General features: G+C 34.7%; 2 protein-coding genes across 4 annotated transcripts; both read right to left on the reverse strand.

Moving 5' to 3' along the window:
• Positions 1–54: 54 nt before the first annotated feature.
• LOC111274428 (Molecular chaperone Hsp40/DnaJ family protein) lies at positions 55–10,663 on the reverse strand. Of its 3 annotated transcripts, XM_022859071.2 has the most exons (11): positions 9,896–10,663; positions 9,108–9,176; positions 7,635–7,727; positions 6,981–7,102; positions 5,453–5,648; positions 4,344–4,519; positions 3,177–3,306; positions 2,424–2,584; positions 1,349–1,443; positions 972–1,068; positions 55–494 (listed from the first exon to the last, which is right to left on the reverse strand). In XM_022859071.2, the coding sequence occupies exons 1-11, from the start codon at positions 10,217–10,219 to the stop codon at positions 449–451; spliced, it is 1,509 nt and encodes a 502-aa protein (XP_022714806.2). In that variant the 5' UTR covers positions 10,220–10,663; the 3' UTR covers positions 55–448. The 3 variants fall into 3 exon arrangements, with proteins under 3 accessions (XP_022714806.2, XP_022714807.2, XP_022714808.2); XM_022859072.2 differs by lacking the exon at positions 9,108–9,176; XM_022859073.2 differs by lacking the exons at positions 7,635–7,727; positions 9,108–9,176.
• A 142-nt stretch (positions 10,664–10,805) lies between these two features.
• On the reverse strand, positions 10,806–14,729 carry LOC111274430 (uncharacterized). Its single transcript, XM_022859074.2, has 5 exons — positions 14,392–14,729; positions 13,407–13,548; positions 12,461–12,690; positions 11,392–11,565; positions 10,806–11,192 (listed from the first exon to the last, which is right to left on the reverse strand). Exons 1-5 carry the CDS (start codon positions 14,572–14,574, stop codon positions 11,106–11,108), a joined length of 816 nt encoding a protein of 271 aa, XP_022714809.2. The 5' UTR covers positions 14,575–14,729; the 3' UTR covers positions 10,806–11,105.
• Positions 14,730–15,480: the final 751 nt, after the last annotated feature.

A 15,480-nucleotide genomic window follows, 5' to 3' on the forward strand; every position in this document is an offset into this window, starting at 1 on the left:
AAGAAAATACCCACAGCCTGTGTTAAGTTCACTAACTTATCGGATGTTGGCATATTTGACACAGTAAAAGATAGATTCAAGATAGCTGAGAGAGAAATACAGTAGTATACAAATATTTACTACATTCACCAGGTCAGGTGTTACAGCCTCCCAACTGCTCTATAGTCGATACTAGAGATGGATGGCACTGAGTGAGGACAACTTTATCAACTTTTCAAATACTTAATTTGCATTAAAAAAATTTAAAAGAATTTCCACTAGGTTGCAATTTGCAATTTGCTCAATGCCGTTTTCTTTTTCCTATTACCAGGTAAATTGCAGTGAAAGCTAACCCCCAACTATGCGATCCCACGGTCCTTGAGAACCCTCGGATGAAAAAATATTTAGCAATATAGTACTGAAGGGCCGGTGTTGCTGACTTTAGGCTTAACCTAATCCAGAAATCAGATTACAGGTTGTCTTTCAGCCATTTAAGCGCACCATTTGCAACAGACCTGCAAATATCAGAGTGTTTAAGAATCAAAGAACATAAAACCGGCAATTAGCAAAAGAAAAAAATTTATAAATGCAATGGATGGCGAAAATTTCCTCTCTAGAACATAAAAGCGTTTGAAATGAACACAACATTGAAAAAGAGCGATTTGGTGCTGATGATTATTGCATAATGAAAAGACTGTAAAACCGGCTTTGGAAACTTCTGAATTTTTCAGAAGATGATGTAAAAGTTGTCAGACGAGATAGTTTACACCGAAAAGTGGTAAAACATGCAACAGGAAGACATGGAGCAGTGGATCACTGGATCTTGCACCACTATCCATGCATCAACCTTGAAAGTCCATGCCCCAAGCCATAGAATTAAACATCATTGCAAGGTTTTTCTTTTTTTTTTTTTTTAATAACAAAATGCAGCTAACATTTGTACTTCAATTTATTTGGTAAAATTTACAGCAAGAGAGAGACAGAGAGAGTACCCTGCAAAATCTTTTAACTTTGTCCACGGATCATTCTGATCTGCTGCTCCTTCAGTTTTCTCTGTATCCGTACCAACCTTATATTCGGTAGTATTGGCTGCATAAATAAATGTGTACATTTAATTCATATAATCCAAAGAGTAAGCAACTAATACCTATGCTTGCCACAGCATTGATCTTGCAGAACATAAGACAAAGAATACAACTTCGCATAGCCCGGATTGGTGACAGTGAGAGGTTAGTATCACAATGTATTTGACTACTAAATTCTGAAAGTTTAGGACATATATAACAGCAAATCTTGTGCACGCGGCTTCATTACTTATAAATAACAAATAAAAAGAAAGTTATATGCACAAAGTGAAGCAATTGCTTACTGGCAGGCTGAGTTCTAGGGCGAGTTCGTGAGCGGCTGCCGCCGGTTGTATTACTCAGAGAGGCAAGTTCCTCAAGCAATTCTCGCTCTTTGGCACTGCAAATATAAGAAAGAATTACAGCATGAAATTAGCAGAAATAACTAATTTCAATTGATTCAAGCCTTTGAGGTAACAGATTGAATACAGCCAATGGTATTCAATAATAGGCCATTATAATAAACCACTTTAACTATTCAACTGCTTTCTCAAAAAAAATCATTAACATAAAGTAAAACACCATACAACTACCTAATTCAATATAATATACAAATCCTATCATGAACTACATTTTATGTAACTCTTAACAAGATTCAAAATCAAAACCATGTGTAATTAACAAAAAATATATATCTTATACCGCACCAATTGCACCATTCTCACCTCCGACTGGGCCACTAAAATGTATATTTGTCCTTTACATCAGGGATTAAGGCCAAATTTGACACTATACTATGGGTCAATTTTGAATTTTGCAACTGCAGTTCATTTTATAGAATTTTGCCACTATATTTTCAATTTTGTTGATTTTTGGACAAAAATAACCGAGTTAACGGAAATTTGCCACTTGCAGTAATGGGCATATTCTGATTCCATTGCTTTTTATCTGAAAAGTAAAGAAATTGAAAGTATAGTGGCAAAATTCAAGAAAACTGAAGTACAATGGTTAAATTCATTGAATCATAGTATGGTGGCATTTTTATTACTTTAACTAAAAATATGAAAAACGATTAACCAATATGAATTTAGCTGACTTTTCATAAATGTCCTACAGAACAAATTGTTAATTTCAGCTAAGACGAATAAAGATACTGGAACCAACTGGTCTAATTTAACAAGCTGAAGAGACGTTTTTATTACTAATGAAAAATGGAGGACCTATGAGAAATTGACCTACAGTTGAAGGAGACTTGATATGGTCTAGAAGGATCATCTACAAAAATGACAAATGATCATAAACAATGATATATTTAATTCGCCATACAGTTTAGCTATCCTATTTCCGTATAACTAAATGCTAATAAAGATAATCTCGTACCTTACTCTATTTGGTATGTTAACTTTAATTGTGAATAAATGGTCACCACGTATAGAAGGTTTGTTCAGCTTTGGTGCGCCTTTCCTTGCAAGGACTAATACATCCCCAGGCTGAGTGCCAGGTGGGATCTGTAGTTCAGTTACTCCTTCCACTGTTTTCACCTGTTTTAGTGAAAAGGCATCAAATATTTGATAAAGCACAAGATGTTGGCGAAGAGAAAATAGGAATATAGTTGCCACCAACACTATATTTATATCATGTTAACAAACCACTATTTAGCAGATATTGCCAAGCAAAACAGAAAACAATTTTTCTTAGGTGCGGAGGGCAATGATGAGACTTTGTAAATACAGTCACTTTTGGCATAATGCCAAATGCCCGTTTCCCCCATTATTCCAGGTTTTGCAGTGCATTTAAGATGGCACCTTGAGAAGACGATTATGTAAGGGAAGGGATGACAGATAGGAATAGGATTGCACAATAAACTAATAAAAATAAAATACTGAAAACAATCTTCAACCAAATAAGAACCAAAAATATTAAAGAGAGAGAACATTAGAAAAGTATGCAGATACATGCTTTTACCATGCATAAAGGTGCTCTACATATTTGTGCATAAATATGGAAGCACGCACTTTTCCGCTCAAAACTTTTGCACTTCTTCAATTTATAATAATTGATATGAAAACTAAGGCATCAAGAATTCAATGCATGAATAAATGATAACACAGACAAAGTTCAGTGAAAAACTACCTTGACAACAGACCCCAGTATGGCATCAACGTAACTAATGGACACTGTTGAAGAAAGATTTATGCCATCTCTTTGGATTCCTGTTACCTCTTGAACATCAAGATATACGTAAAGATCTCCTGGAGGGCCCCTGCAGAAACCAGAAAGTTTTTTATATTCAAGGACAAGGGAAATTACCACAGATCTTTCAGATAAACATTTATAAGGAAGAGTTAAATGTAAAGGACTAAATATCCAAGACGTAAGACTACAGTTTCTTTTGCCGTACATCTGATCACTGCATAAACCCTGAAGGTGAAAGTGGAAACAAGAGGTTAATGTAAAAAATCTGCAGCCACAAGTTCTTAGTTCCCCAAAAGTAAGTTTTATTTCTTATGTAGACAAATTTTATTTAAAGGAATCAAGGGAGAAGCAACCATATGAGACAAAAAATATACTTCCTTGGAAGAAATAATGAGAAAGAATTATTATATTTATAGATCTAATTATAAAAAAATACAAAAAAAAGATACTAGCTTAGAAGAAAATGAAAGAAAATAAAGTGGAATGTTTATAAAGCAGCATGAAAGAACACTGCCCTTACTAACTTCTATGAGAAAAAAATACCTTGAATATATGCAATAGAATCATAGTACAGTCACAAGAAATTAAACTGATTCCAACAGAATCAAGGACTTTAAGAAAAGGAATATCACTATCATCACAATTTAAAGCAAACTTCAGCAATCTTGACTTTAAAATGTAAGACTGGATAGAAGTGGTAAGCAAAAATTTCTGTCAAAGTTCACTGCTAATTAAGATTCAATGTAACATGAATTGGCTGTCATGACATAAAATATACGTTTTGGCTAGCATTTTAACTTCACATAGGCAACCACCAGTTCTCTACTTTTTCACTATAGCCAATTCACCAATGTTACATTCAAAAAGTAAATACAAATTAAAATTTAAATCTGCCGAGAAACCAAGCAGCAAGTTCTTTCCTATCAGGTCCAAAGGTCATTATGGCTGCCAGGAGATGGAGCTTATATTTACTTGGTAATATATTTTAAGGGTGAGAACATACCTTTTATAATTGAAAAAACGGAACTTTAGAATGCAATCACCTAATAGTACCAGAAGACCTCATCATGATTAGAGTTACAATAAAAATGCTCATCCACATACCCTCTTGGTCCAGCATCGCCCTCCCCTGCAACTCTGAGTATACTGCCCGCACTAACTCCAGGAGGAACTTTGACTTTGATATTTTTCTTAACTCGTATGTATCCTTTACCAGAGCATTTTTGACAGTATTCAGAAATGACTTCACCATCCCCGCCACAATTTGGACAAACAGAAACCTAACATATTGCAAAGGAGAAGCTATATAAGCAACATCTTACAACAAAGTCTTTACACGTGGGTTATGAGCAGAAATCAAGATCAAAACTGCAACCTTGAGAAAAAAAAGAACAATTAATGCATTATATTTACAAACATGATTGCTTTCTTATCTGGTAAACAGTTAAAAATTTTATTTACTCAACCATGAAAATATTAATGTTCAATGCCTCCTTTGATATTTCTGTTCTGCACTAAAAGAAAGAACAGAACAAGGGTTTGGGTGTTACTTCTCCCATGCTTCTTGAGCCAAATTCTTCAATTTGAATCAATAAAACTGCTACAACTTAAATGGCTGTAATCTTTTGTGTAATTGCATCATAAGTTGTCCACTAGAAACCTGGTTAGACAAAAATCCTCTACAGATGAGATTAAAAAGTTCATTGGTAACAATATCTCCCAAATTTATCTAGTAATTCTCAGAGGCTTTACCATTTCAGTGTGGCAAATTTAACAATGTACCTCTATGGCTCTACCATTATTCCTGCTGCAGTAAAGCAATAGTTTTTTCTTTTGTACAAAACTGATCGTTGGAGCAAAACTCTCCACTTTCAACTCTTCTTTTTCTTTTTCACAATATGGCTTTCAATTTGGTAGCATATAACGTGACCAACTCAAGTATCAGTCAACATCACCTCAATTTCACCATTGGTTACAGGACATATGTAATGTGTAGATATAGTAGGCAATTGTTACAATTAAATAGAATGCCTAGTACCACCAAGGTCCTGATCCTAAAGGCCATTGCACACTTAAAACGTAGACAAAAGGCCATGTTGGGAAATGATCATGAAAAGCCTTACTTCCTAACAACAACCCCTGTCCCTGCCCTCCAACCAAAAAAAAAAGAAGGAAATTAGGATTCCGAAAGGCACAAAAGAAATTCCAATTACCTGTGAAAACAAACCAAAGGGTGTCTGCTCAGTCCTCATAACTTGACCCCTTCCACCACAAGTTGAGCATATCCTCATCTTTGACCCAACCTTTGCTCCAGTACCAAGACAAGCTTCACATGTTTCTAAATGGGAAAGCTCAAATTCCTTTTCAGCCCCAAAAATAGCCTCCGAAAACTCTAGAGTAATGTCATAACTGAAAATATTTCAAATTATCAGAATAATATTGAAATATAAAAGCCTTTGAACAAAGACATAATGATGCATAGCTACAGAAACACATAAAAGAACCTGCAAGTAATATTGTCATATGAATACACATTATTAGCAAGCAAGGGCTCTTAACTAACATATATGATATCTTTCTTTCACAATCAAACTTACACAACACTATCTAATACTTATAGAAAAAACAAGCACTGTTGCTTGGGCTTAGCTCAAGTGATGGGAAGGATAGAGTGGGATTTAGGTAGGGATAGTGGGTTTGAGTTGTAGTATTCTCTCTGGTTTTATAAAATATATATATATATATATATACACAAAAAGCAGAGAGAAGCACTGATTTAAGCATAAAAAGAAAACAATCAAACAATTTGATAATTCAATTATTGGAAATAAATAAATGCTTAGTGAAATAGGAGGGCTAACCCTCTAGTGTGGGCACCAACTATAGGACTAAAAATTGATAACAAGGTAATTCAACAATATATAATGAAGAAACACTAACACAGGCACAAGAGAAACACAGAATATAGCATAGGCATGTTCAGAAATTTTTGGAGATTGTTATTTAATTTCTAATTCATAAACATCTTTTGGTAAATAGAATTACTTAATCAACTCTTATACTAGCTTGCAAAGAGAACCTAAGAAAACGTCAAACTTGGAAGGCTCATTTTCCACATTATGCAGGAAAGTGATGCAAAGGCAATTTGGCATTCCCAATACATCAGATGATAATGCCAACTTGATTTGTCTAAAGGAAAACCATTATACTAGGCATGGTGCACCATGCTATGACTAGTCAACGTAACACCCTGCATGACTAGTCAATAATGCTCTATGTTTTCAGTAGGATACCAGGAGTTCAAGTCACCACATCCATTTTACAATCAGAGATGGTTATTATTAGTAACTTCCAGGAAATGAAATTGTTTATAAAGCATAAAACATTTAACAAATTTACAATCCCATAATAGCAAACACCACCAGCACCATCACCGTTACCCCTCCAATCCCCAAAAAATGGAAAAAAAAAAAAAGAGAAGAAAAGTGAAGGATAAAGACATCAGCAAGCAAAAGAAACACTGCAGAAATAATTAAGCTCATAAAGCAAAGATAAGTAGACAGTGCTAGATTAGATCAATCTCATTATTATAGAATACATAAAAAAAGATGTATAGGTGACTGTGGCCAAGCTTGTTAAACATGCTAAAGCACTCGGTCAATCAGCACTCACATTAACCAAAGTGAATGATTGACGAACAAATAACTATCATTCAAAAATTAAATACAGATCTCAACTTACCGTATATCATCACCTTTAGTAACCGTACTACGACGGCTTGTTCTGAATCCAGTTTGATCCATGCCAGGAAAACCACCCATACTTGGTCCAAAGAATGTCTCAAAGAGATCAAAGGGATTAGTCTGCAGGAGAATGAAAATATTGTCTAAGTTGTACTTAAGAGTAACAGCAGTCTAAAGCTGCTAGTACTGCCCAGGTAATTGCATGCTAGTTCATAAAGCATCCATCACGAGTTTTCACAAAACGATAGGCACATAACTGCTTTATTTCGCCATCTAATGTGAAACTTAGCAATTAAAACCTAGATGTTAGAACAAACTAAGCAGACAAATTAAAGATTTACTGCTCACAATTTGGCAAGTGAAAAGGTAATAATGACTCAAATGGCCATGCTGACAAAGCTCTCCAATAATTTTCCCACAATCATTATTTGACCCTTTAAATTCAACATTTAAAATGACATTATTCTTATGCTCAGACAACCAAATATTTAGGAACGAATAATAAAACAGGCAGCTTGTTGTCTATATATATCTTTCACCAAATAATCAACAAGTAAAGCACGTTGACACTTAAAGCATATGTCAGATATCCCTAGCCATTAATGAGTAGAACTACACTCGATAAAAAAAAATACACATAGTGGATGCATACCGTATAAGCACTGGACTGTCCCCCTACAGCACTCTTAACTCCAGCTTCACCATATCGATCATACAAAGCTCTCTTTTTATCATCTGATAGCACCTGACATTGTTGCACTTCATTGTTCAAAAAACAACATGACGAATGATTTTGAACATGGTAATGTAATTTTACACAATGAAACCTCAAGGAAGGAAATTTTGCAGCACTCTATACTCCACAAATTGAAATGTCATTAACAGAAAAAGGAATAAAATATAAAACAATCATGTTCTTTGACATGATAAATATCAAAATCTTCATATGCAATTATATGATAAACAAGAGAAATGGTATCTTAATATTTCAAGGCATGTTGAATCTGTATTAACAATGCATAATGATATAGAAAGATACCAACACACATGAAGGACAATTAATCAACTTGAAACCATAATAAACTCACCCTTTTGAAAATTGCTTTCCCTGTTCAAAGCAGGATCTATATTATATGTGTTTTATCACCTCTCAAGGATGATATGGTGTAATTGAGTTTTGTTTGTTGGGCTTTCAAATGCTTTTTCAACAGGCTTTACCTCCAATTCCTCCTTTATCTGGAGTCTGAAATTGTTTTAAGTTTGAGAGGATTTGATCGAGATCCTACAGGGCCTAACTCTAGATTTCTCCCCCTAGAAGGTAAATAATAGGTTGACATATCATGGATCACATATCAAAATAAAAAATTAGAAACCTGGCATTCACTGTCTTTTTAACCTCAGTATTAATTAGGGCTGTAAACGAGCCGAGCCGAGCCGAGTAGTGAGAAGCTCGAGCTCGAGCTCGACTCACAACTCGGGGCTCGATACTCGACTCGAGCTCGATCGAGTTTTATTTTTCAAGCTCGAGCTCGATTCGTGATCGAATTCGAGCTACTCGAGCTCGCTCGATTAAGCTCGATTAATATGTAAAAATAAGCTCGATTCGTATACTCGACAAGAGTTCGATTATTCATGCTCGAACTCGAACTCGAACTCGGATTAGAAATATTTTATTAATTAAAAAAAATAAAAATATATTTAAATATAAAAGTTCGATTAGGCTCGCGAGCTACTCGAGTCAGATATAAGAATACTCGAATTCGGCTCGATCGATAAGTCGAGCTACTCGAGCTCAAGCTCGACTCGACAATAATCGAACCAAATTCGAGTTTTTTTCGAATCGAACCCGAGTAGCTTGCGAGTACTAATGTATCATTTACACCCCTAGTATTAATGTTGTTTAACATTAATGCATCTCATTCTATGTTTGACACATGGCTTTGGACATATGTACAAATGGATCAACAATCCTGAGATGTATGCCATAGTTCTTACAGTATCATGACAATTTTATATCTCCCCCCCCTCCCCCGGCAAAAAAATCTAGAAAGGATGAAGACCTCATACACAGTAGTGCTCATGGAAAATTTTTTAAAATAATTGGTCAAAAACTTTTTGTGCATACCTCATACGCAGCACTAATCTCCTTAAACTTTTCAGTTGCTCCTGGTTCCTTATTGACATCAGGATGATACTTCAAATCAAGATGAAAAGTTATAACGTTAGGGTTACCAAGACAAACAAAACAAAAGTTAACAAATAAACAAATCATTAGTGCATACAGTTCCAATACAAACTTGGTAGTTTCAAATTTATAAGAAAGTGCATTTACAATTAAAAGATGATGAAGCTAAACAGCAAAACATCTACAAAGAACAACAAATCTACCTTTTCAGAAGAGTTATTTCCTAGGGGAAAGAAATAGCTTGATTGAATCAAGACAAATTAGATAGTTGAAAGCACGAGATAAAAGGCACCAACCAAATCATGTTCTGAGAAGCAAGAATGGAGTACAATCATTTAATTGCTAATCATAGAACTACTTTGCCACTGATATTATCATTTCCTTCATATCCACCCATTAAAATAATTAAACCTCGAGACTTTCAACTTACAGCTCTCGGGTAAGTAACTCGGGTTTGGCTGGAAAATAATTAATACCTCTTTTTCTTATAACTCAAGACCCAAGTAACGTGCTTTCATATGCACCAAAAGGAGAGAGAAAAAAACAAAGCCTTTCCTTCTCTTATCCAAAACACCCAATTGAACTGCCGTCTTCTTGAGCTTTCGCTTTCCTTCCCTCAATTTTTTCAACAAGAAAGGGCAACAGTAACAAAACCCAGAAAGGAAATGCAAAATAAATAATAAATAAATCACTAATTAAAAAAAAAAGAGTCGAGTTGAGTGAGGTACCTGACGAGCTAATCGACGATAAGCAGCCTTAATTTCTTTATTGGAAGCTGATTTGGATATTCCAAGAGTAGCATAATAATCCCCAGAAGCAGCCACCACCACCCGAAAACGCTGATTACCAACCTTGCCATTATTCAATCTCCAAGAACAAGTTGAAAAAGTAGAGGAACTCACACAAGCAAAGCTGTCATAGGACCTGAGACGGATCCCACCATAGAAGAAAACAGAAGAACAAGCAGAGGAAGATTGGGAAGCGTTTGAAGGGCGTTCAGTTGGGAAACTAAGAGATGAAGGTAGTACAGATAGAGAAGTAGCGGCAGCCATTAAAAAAGATCCCAAAACAAGTGTGCGTTTGTTTCAAAAGTGTTTGATAAAATCGGTATCTAAGAGGAGAAAATGTTGCGTTTGGTCTTCTTCACGTTTGCTTGAGTCGCGGCTTGACAAACCAGCAAAAGAGAGACATTGAGAGCGAAGGAGCAAAGGAGGGGACAGTGGCGGAGCCGGAAAGATTGGGTTTGTGGTTGTAACTTTGTATTTGTGGCAAACTCGTTTTTCTATAGCACCGACCATTTTTTTTTTTTTTAATTTTTGGCTTTTTTTATTTAATTTCGTTTAAATTTTTTTCCTTTCCTAAAATTTGAATAACTTTTTCATTGACAAATTAAAGTAAACGTTAGCCTGAAATTTAATCCAATAAAATATATAAAGCTAAAAACAAATTAAAAGAAAATTTTAAATCTAAAATTTATTACGAGTATTATTAATAAATAACATCTAATATATTTTAAAAAATAACATTAAAGTGATTAAAACTCAAATTTTAATATTTATAATTTTTTTTCTTAGAGAATTTCCTTTCCTACACATTTATGTGGTAAAATTCTAACAATAATCCAAAGCAAACAAGCAATTATAAGAATCCAAATACATAAAACATATATAAATTAAATTGATTCACTTTGAAATATAAACTCGATATTTCTTTGACAAACTGGTGGTTAAATCAACACTTACTACTGTTTAGTAAACACCATAATAAGCGTGTGCCCCTCCCCTCCTCACCGCGGCCCCACATAAGACACAGACCAGGCTACATAAGAAACATATCAACTCAAGCAAACGGATTAAGAAGCGCTGACAACATATGCAGATTTGTGCTAATTCTGAGGTCATATACTAAACACTTCATATCCCTACGTTCCATCTTATCTTAGAAGACATCGGGGTGGAAACGCCCGGGAATGGAGCTGCTTTGCTGTGCCTGTCTCAAATGCATCGTCAAGGCATAGTTATTTACCTGTAATACAAGCAAAACATGAAGATAAATTTGTTGAACTAAATAGAATAGTAACTTGTTTCAGTTTATAGATCTTATTATGTAAATATTTATGCTAGTTTTGCCGGTATAGCATAATCCATTAAATATTGATATTCTTCACCATTAGTATGGACAACATTTATCGACTAAAAGAGTTCTAAAAGATTTTGATTCTGACCTCTAGAGTTCGCAACTGCTCCTGATACTGAGACACCAACTGCTTCAAATGTTGCAACTCATGGCTTTTATCCTGATATTCCTTTTGACGTTCATGCTGGATAGCCACGGCTCGTTTGAGGACTGTATTTTCTTGAATCAACACCTCAATCTGTTCCTTTAACATGATATTTTCCTGACAATAAAGATACAATCAACTCAACAAGGTGATCTTTAAGAGCTTAAAAGCAACATTAAAGAAAACATTATTACCCAACATGAAACCCATGTTTGATTTCATGGATATGTTAAAAACTAAAGCCCAAAAATAACTACAAAAATTTGCAACTGCAGACCCAAAAGGCCAAAACCTCCCAACCCACATTTCCTCATGCTAAAGAAAATTAATTGCTTTTCAGGAAGTTCTCTGAAACCCACTTGCATGGTTGCATCTAACCAACTTAAAAACAAAAAAAAAAAAAAAAAAGGGCACTGTGAGTCTGTGTCAATTATCTAGTCAACAGGACTAGAATTCTGATTAAGTGTGCATGCTCTGCACTCAACATGACCAAAGACTTAACAGGAGCGATTCCAATTTCTCAAGAACCAAGAAGACCATCATAACCACCTAATTTTTGTCTTTCCTCTCTGTAATTAAATTTCGATGCCACTTTAAACCAAGAAGATGCAATGAAGCACAGTTCAGAGGAGTGGCACCTTTAACCATAAAGTTCTCTACCGTTCAGTTCCTCCAAAATAACCATGCACACTTGATCATAGACAAATTTGTCACTGAAGGGGAAAAGAAAGGACAGAAATGATGTTTTAGGAGGCAATCATAAGAAATCTTTGGCCATGTCTACCACATATTGGTATAAAGGCAGGCTGAGCCTAGCTTCAGGAGCAGACACATTTAATTGCAAATCCTATAGATTCCTGCTAATCTCAATCAAGTACATGTCAAAAACTAACATGAGTGCCCACCATATAACCTTTTGTATAAAAGCTACTTCATAAGTACCAAAAAACCTCTTGCTAACCCGGGAAAAGCATCACAGGTATAGATGCACAGATGGTTAAGAGATACATACCTTGTGAAAACTTTGTGCTGCCTCTTCGGTAGCACGTTTACTTATGGACTTCTCCAGAAACTCCAGCAATTTAGAGGCACGGGCTTTGGCTTCATCCACACTTGTAGAGCTCATCATCTCCCTCACAAACAAGTCTACCCATTCTGCACCATCAGCAGGCAAAATTTCAGGGGCTGATGGATTCTGAAGAGTCACAGCAGCATCAGCTTCTCCATCATTGATCAATGTACCTGCAATTTCAAATGCAGATGTAAGGTTCCCCTACTTAATGAGTGAAACTGCACAGCTTAAAGCAGATAAAATCTTACACAAGGCACAACAATTAAACATAAAATAAAAGAATTAATTTTGTGGTAGCAGGCTACAATTTGGTAAAAGTTACACATTTAAATTGTTCTAAAGAAAATATCCTACAGATATTGATTTTAACCACAATATAACATTGGAAGCATATAGCTAAGGACTTAGACATCAAACTGGGAGAGTCAAAATTATAAAGAAACTCCTCACTTCTCTATCATTCAAAAAATAGTTTCATTGATTTGAATATCTGTCAAAAGAAAAAAATGGTAAACTAGTGGTGCAAAGAATCTTTTAAACTAATTGCGTAATCTCACAGTTTAAAGACTCTAAGAAAGCCTATAAGTTTTATTCCCTTTCAATCTGCTAATAAATTTACCCATTAGGCACATAAAATATTCTAAGGACTATCAAACAGAAGCTAGACTTGAATCAAGATAGCAACAGCATCATGCAATTGGCTGATTGACACTTAAGCTTTGTTTGTTCATCATAGAAATGGTTTTATAAAATCAACTAACAGTATATGAAAAGGTAACTAAAATTCTTGATGGAAAAAAGAAACAATTAGATAATACAGATTCATCATAAACTATGATGGCAATGCTAAATTAAAAAGGAATCACAATTGCAAGAAGTGGCATACCCTGCTCAGCGGTTGTGCCCAGTTCCTCAACAGGACACATATTTTCCCCTGTAGCCTCTCCAGCTCCTAAGCAAAGTTCCTGCAGCCTCTTGATGGCGGTATCTATATCATTGCCACATTCTACTACTGCTCTCTCCAGAAGCTGAACGGAATAGTTGTTAAATATTAATAGAAAAGACAGATGAATCACCATTTGACAGCCGTCCATAATCTCTTACTCAACAATGGATTAGTAAAAGCAAACATTTTAAAAGCTAAGCAACAAAAAAGAAGACAAAAAGCTAAATCTCTTAACCATCTAAAACATGTAATCTCATATACATATACTTTGTACAATCACACAACTGATTCAGTTCATGTTCTAGAAAGAACTATTTCTTCAGTTGTGGGAAATGGCACAATCAAGGAAACCACAACAACTCCACAAAGCATCGAATGAAGGTTATCATAGAAGTATCCCCACTATATGGTCCAACTCAATAGGGACCTTGCGCACAAAGGACTTGAATACAGTCCCAACCTCAAAGATTTTCCAATTAGCAGCTGCTTCCATGGCTTCAATCCACACAACAGCACTAGTTAGACTATCACAACAAAATCAGTCGGAAAATGAAAATTACCTTATTTTCTTTTAAATGAATTTTACAATAAAGAATTAAAACGCTTCACTCAACATAAAAAAAAAAAAAAAACTAATATTAAATTTCTGTTTGCTTGCAAGATAAGCCATGAATCTAAAGGATACACAACCCAATGCAAGTTTAGAATTTTGTCCCTTTATCCCTACTTTCCAATATCAGCAACCAAACAGACTTATCAAAGAAGGAATCAAGAAAAAAAGTACACCTTAGTCATAAAGCTTTTGTAATCTAATTTGCTAGTACTTAAAAATTTACTAATAACAAATAAAATTTTACATTTCTGCATCTAACCAACGCATATATTTATGAATATAAATAAAAAATAAATAAAAAGGGTGAAATACCTCGGGGTCCATGTGAGGAAAGAGGGCTTGGAGGTGATCGAGGGAAGACCGCGGCGGAGCGAAACGAACAGACGAAGGAGATGAAGGCGAGCAACGCCGGAGCTTCTTAGAAACAGAAGCCGATGGCGACGACGGGATATCCTCGAAGAACGATCTCTTGCTCCCGCACACTACCGCAGACATCCTTTGTTAAATCAAAGAAAAACTCTCTATCTCGATCAACCCCTCTCACTTCCTCTCCCTCTAAATTAGGAAAAAGAATATTAGGGTTTTGGGGGGTGACTCTTCGATTTGATTGAGAGATATTGATTGAGAGGGTTTGGCTTTGCCTCAAGTCTGAAGTTATGTGGGGTTTTTTTCTTATATATAATGGTGGTTTACTGGTGGACAAGAAAAGCATTGCTTTTTAAAGCGGTGCCGTTTTGTTTTTTGTTTTATTTTTTATTTTCTTATTATGGTTTTTGAAAAAGGGGTGACGGGCGCGTGGAGAATATTCTGGAACTGCATAGGTGGGGGTCATATTTTTAAATGCGCTTTTTTTTTTTTGCCAAACAAAATTTTTAAAGGTTGAATAAAACGGAAACTATCTTAATAATCGATTAAGTTTGGATTTTTTTTCAAAAATTATTATATTTTCAAATTTAAAAGGTTGAATAAAACGAAAACTATCGAATTATGATTTTTTAATATAGTTATTATAATAAATAATTATTTTTATTTATTTTTTTTATACAAATTAGATCACATTCTAAAACCAATAAAAAAATATTACAAATATTGAGATTTTAATTTTATTTTTTAAAAATAATTAATTTAATTTAATTTATAATTTATTTTTATTTAATTTTATTATAAATATATTTTTAAATTTGATGTATAGATTCTAGACTTCTAGTAAGAATTCTTATTTGATCCATTAATTATTACTACTCTTCTTCTAAGAAAAAAAGAAACCCAAAAAAAATAGCCAATCGTTGCAACGCAGCATCAGCCCAAGCCCGTAAGCTTGGGTCCTATCTGATTATTATGGGGTGGCCTTTAGGACAAATGAAAGATCCATTCAAGTTTGGGCTGGATTTGTCTCGAAAA

Source organism: Durio zibethinus, chromosome 26 (genome assembly GCF_047325235.1).
Source record: "Durio zibethinus cultivar Kanyao isolate XHJ-2024 chromosome 26, ASM4732523v1, whole genome shotgun sequence".
Lineage (NCBI taxonomy): Eukaryota > Viridiplantae > Streptophyta > Magnoliopsida > Malvales > Malvaceae > Durio > Durio zibethinus.